Below are 5,296 nucleotides of genomic sequence, written 5' to 3' on the forward strand. Positions count from 1 at the left end.
TATATCTGGCCGATATATCGAATCTGTATCGATAACTGTATCAATAGTGAGTCACGAATTTAAGTGTTGCTCGCGTCGTCACTCGTTTCCCAATCTAACGCGCGCTAATAATAGTCTCCTCGTGGTGTCCGCTTGCAATTGGCGATGGTATATCGAGCAGTTGGAGGCGGCCATACCTCGATATCTATTTAATCTATCGACGTAATTAGCGCCAATATTCCTCTCCCGACCGACGGAGACGACTCCGCTATCATCGTCCCTGGCAGCGTTCCGTTTTTCCGCCGTCTCGGCCATTCAGGCATGTTCGCGTCGCGGTGTCATCGTCAATGTCGGATTGTCTTCCTATAATTCATTCCTGACAATATTTTCTATCGATAACCAATACGTCCGTTCGAATACACGTACCATTGCGCGTAACATCGCGCGTTTCCGCGCTGTCGCGAAAGCGGATTAATTTTCACCGACAGACACGGAAGAAGAAGGGGGGGGAGGGAAAGCGACTATTTCCGGAGAATGGAAGGAATTTTGATTTTAATTTACATTTTGAAATTATAAGTTCGAAATGGTAAGCAGCAGAGCGAAAAATCCAAGGACGAACAATTCGCGGGGGAGAATTCTTCCTCAGGTGTTCCTATTTGGAGGTAATCGTGTCCAGAGTCGCTGACGATTCCGTCGTGGGTTCGGTTGAAGCGGTCCACTCGGTAGCTGAAGCCGGTACAATCTGGTAGCCGACCCATTGTACATGAGAAAGATCGATACTCGTCGGGGACTAGAAGTCTTAGAAGACCCAGACCCGGTGTGTGTCAGGATATTACGTTACACGCATTGAGGACGGCCTTCACCTTTCACATTCGCAGTGCGAAGTCCGTGAACCAGTCTATCGCGCATTTATTCGTGCAGATGGAATGCATTAAGTTCTCGATGTTGCAGCGATATGTATATATTCGTAGCTTGCGTTTCTCGAGTTCGTTTGTTCGCGGTATCCTTGCCATTCGCCGTTGAACACAGACCCGGACCGGTGTGTGTGGTGGATTGCGAAACGGTCAGTACACAATGAAGTTTAGGAGGACACTACACCGGCAAACTTGAGACTCATTACCGACAGGCTTGCGCAATAATACCATTATTAATAATATAAGTAAGAACATGAACAATAATAAATATATGTGCATAATAAAAATATGTGCATTAATAATATTAATGATGATCAATAATAATAATAATTAATAATAGAATTACTGAGCAAACTTATCAATAATGACTCTTAGTTTTAACAGTTTAGTGAGTGTCCGAACTGTTTTGCAATCTACTGTATATACGGCGTCATGCACTGAGAGAAGAAATATGTAAGAAATAGTAAATATTTATTTATTGGATACTAAAACAGCATATATTTACTTATATTAGTATAAAATATTTTTCAAATTAGAAAATCTACATTTTCTTTTGAAATCTTAAGAAAATCTTAGTTTTTTATCAAAATGCAATTATTTATTGTATTTAGAGAAAAGAATTTAGATTTAAATGAATATGCTGTTTAGTGCCCACTATAAATAAATATTTATTAACTTTTTAACATTTTTCTTCAGTGTGGATGTCCAACTATTCCTTATAAATCGAGAGCTACACGATGTTCAGCCTTACATATACACGTAACGTTTGCGACTGAAAATCGCATAAGTAACTATAGTTGTGCCATTTAATTATAATGAAATTAAATTATAACATTATTTGTACACGTATAAGGCAGAAAATCTTGTAACTCTCGATCTAGAGAATGGTGGGCCATTCATGACATCGTGTGTATGCGAGTGGAGCAGCTCGATTTTCACTGCTGCGGACCCTCAATTGTCACCTTTCGTTTATTCGCAAATTAACACATATGTACGTGTGCACACACATTCGGAATCCTTGCCCTTTGGAATGAAACACTCATCCCGACCCACGTTTGTAATCGAGACGACAAATATGTTATATTTGACTCCTGGCTCTTTATTAACGAGTTAATGTCACTGTCATTGATTCATTTTTGATCAGCGAAGAGAAGTGAGAAGCTGTTTATCGAAAATCGCAAGCATGTGAAATTATTGCTACTATCTGATACGAAGTCTTCTCTCACGTATAAAACTCTCTCTCTTTCTCTCTCTCTCTCTCTCTCTCTCTCTCTCTCTCTTTGTTTCTCTCTTTCTCTCTCTTTCTTTTGTGTTTTCGCTCGTTGGAAAATATCCAATATTTGTTTCGTATACAGCGTATACAACGAACGTATTGACATGAAACCAACGAATGAAGAAGCAGTCCCGGCAGCAACTCGTCGGCGATTAAACTTTTATGTGTTTTATTGATTAACCCTCAGACGCGGCGGAAATCGGGTCAGAACTGACCAGTTGTTTCATATTTTCCGACATATATGTGTCAGCTGCGTTTCGGCCACTCCGATATTTCGGTGTTCCGGCCAGTAATAACAAATTTCTGCCTGATTCAATTTTAACTTTGCGCGGTAAATTATATCATGCGCGAGAGTTATATGCCCCGCACTATTCGGTATCATCGGTTTTGCATGAAATAATCAGTTTCCATTTCCAACGTGTGAGTTTTCTGCTGATAAATAATTAAGTACATAGATTAATTAAGAGTACATAGATCAGAACTTTCTGCTGCCGAACAAACGTGATTTTGAATTCACCGAAGTTTATTAATCGAAAAACACATAACATCACTCGTTTTTTACTTTCTTCTGAAGCTTAGGAATTTTCCGTTTTCTTAATTATTCGAGAAGAGCGCGATTGCGACGATGATATCATCGGAGGCAGAAATCGATCTCTCTGAACGGAAGAGAGGAAGCCGTAGTGAGGAAACCGATGTTTCCAAGGCGAGTACATTCTCAGTACAACAGCCTCTACTTCTCGTCCATCGTCGTACGATTCGCGCTTTCGCTCTTCGGCTCGCACGAACGAGTCGATTCTCTCGAAGTTCACCGAGGAAACGACTTTGTCAGAGAAGGTGCGCGCCGATGAGCCCGAAGAGTGCCGTCGTCGTCGTCATCGTCGTCTTCGACGATTCTTCGCGTTGTGCAGCAATAGAGGCAGAACTTGTTCGGCTACGTTTCGGTCAGGTCGTTATTGCATTATGACGAGGGCGACCGGGCGAGGATGGGGACGTGAGTGAGAGGAGAGAGGGTGTAAAAACAGCGCGCGCACACACACACACACACACGCACACACACACACACACACACACACACACACACACACACACACACACACACACACACCATTAGAGAAAGAGGAACTCGCGGCTATACTCTGCCTCGAAGAAGAAGCCCCTGCTGCTCTCTCCGTCTCCTCCTCCTCTGTGCATCGCTCTCACTCTTTCTTTAGATTTCCTCCGCTCGCGGCAGCTTCCTCTCTCGCGTTCCTCCCGAACACAGTGGAGGGTCCTCTCCTATCCCCCTCCTCTCGCCACCTGACGATGTATCCGCGTCTTTCCCTCTCCCTTCCGCTTTTTCCCTATCTACTGTAAGGCGGTGAGGAGAGGACGACGTTGTGGACGATCGCGGTGGTGGTACCTGGCGAACGGTGGCCGTGTGTGCCTCTGCCTGGCTGCCTGACCTGCCTCTGCTTGCCTACCTGCCTGCCTGTCTGTCTACCTGCCTGCCTGTCTGCCTGCTGGAGAACACGGCTATGTCAGTCTGCGCTCCGTTGCTGGCCTGGTGGCGGCCGGCCGAGTGGTAGGTCCGATCAGCCGTAGAACGGAGTGTGCCTCTGTCTCTCAGTCTCTCCCCTCGCGCGTCACTCGCCTCTCCCTTTCTCCTGCTCCTCCTCCTCCTCCTCCTCCTCTTTCCCTTGCTGCCGTAGTTCTTTTATGCCCCCGGCGGCTCACCTACCTGCTTTCCCCTGGTACCACCGCGCACTCGTCCTGATGTTCGGTCTGGGCAGCAGGAAGGTCCTCAAGTACTCCGCCATCGAGACGTCGCTCCCCATCGACGTCGAGGACACCGTCACGTGCTTCTGCAGGTCAGTTTGTCGCGTTCGCGTCTCGCCAACGTCGTGCGCGTCGTCTGTCCTCGCGTACGTGCCCGACGATGGTGCTCTCCGACGTTCGTGTTAGCGTTCCTCTCGTTCTCGGCGAAAGCGCCTCGGCAATTTCGCTGCGTACTCAGCTAAGGAAGACGACGCGTTCGCGCACGCGATGCACAATGCTTCGCGCGATCGAGATCGGTTGCTTGGTACGATGCTGATGTGTTGGTGATGAAATTATCGCAAAGAGTATTCTCGTTGTTTCGCAAAATGCGCGTCGTTTTTCTTCAAGAAACCTTGTCATGAATGTAGTTGTGCATTTCTCGTCAGGGACGACCGCGTCGATAAAAAGATTACACGAGCTCCGAGCGAGAAATTCGTTCGGGGACATTATTTCCCGAGTCCTCGACGTTCTCGGGATATCTTTTGTATCCGGAATATTTCAGACGTATCCTCGCGGATATCCGATCCTGTGTGAATCACGCGATGCCGAAGTAATCACGCGCGATTCTTGATTCTCGATCGCCAGCCACTGTATATTGCGAAAGAACGCGCGGTACTTTGTCGAGCCATTGTTCTTCGACGCCGGTCTTGAGTAAGCCGCCGTTATCTTCCCGGTAGAGATACGCCGTCTCATTGTTATCGCCGATAGACGATAGTCTTTTTGCGTTGGAACGACCCGGCGACACCGTGGAGCCACGGGCGGAGTGACGCGCGAACGATCAGGGAAACCGTCGACATCCTTCGGCGATTTATCCGGACTTACGTCACAGCGAATTAATATGCTGCTTGAAATTGCTCGTTAATTACCGCGATTTCCTTTTCTTTAGCATAGTTACGAAACACGCGCGAATGAAGGCCACCTTCAAACGGGACGTATGCATCGATCCGATAACGCGACGAACGTTATTCTAATCGTCCCCCTCTATAAAACTCCTGATAAAGTCGAGTGGAGCGCGTGTTTTTGGTCGTCGCGACGTCTTGCCAAAGGCAGAGATACGGCGAGGAATGTAAATGGGATGCGTACGAAAAAGGCTACTTCCTCCGCGGGAAGAAGAGCACTTGGTGTCCGTGAAAATACCGGATATCGTTTTATCGGACGCGACGGAGCCGCTTCCATGAGAGGACGGACTCGCCGGACGATGCTCTTTTGTAGTGCTCTCTCAACGGGATTCGGTTACGTGATTTTCATCGCGAAACGACAAATACGGATGATCGAGACGCCGAGAGGAAGAGAGAGAGAGAGAGAGAGAGAGAGAGAGAGAGAGAGAGAGAGAGAG

General features: G+C 46.8%; 1 protein-coding gene across 2 annotated transcripts in view; it reads left to right on the plus strand.

Annotated features, from left to right (window-relative positions):
- LOC116842838 (MOB kinase activator-like 2) overlaps positions 1–5,296 on the plus strand; it is a 39,030-nt gene that overhangs the window by 11,141 nt on the left and 22,593 nt on the right. Inside the window, exon 1 of one of the 2 annotated variants that reach the window (XM_032812584.1) lies at positions 3,734–4,013. The exons of the other annotated variant lie outside the window; for it this stretch is intronic. Coding sequence (XP_032668475.1) covers positions 3,862–4,013 — 152 coding nt within the window. The 5' untranslated portion in view covers positions 3,734–3,861. Of the gene's footprint in view, positions 1–3,733; positions 4,014–5,296 lie in introns of those variants that run through there. 2 annotated transcript variants of the gene reach the window in all.

Source organism: Odontomachus brunneus, unplaced genomic scaffold (genome assembly GCF_010583005.1).
Source record: "Odontomachus brunneus isolate Ranch 3 - 2012 unplaced genomic scaffold, Obru_v1 Obru_scaffold_027, whole genome shotgun sequence".
NCBI lineage: Eukaryota > Metazoa > Arthropoda > Insecta > Hymenoptera > Formicidae > Odontomachus > Odontomachus brunneus.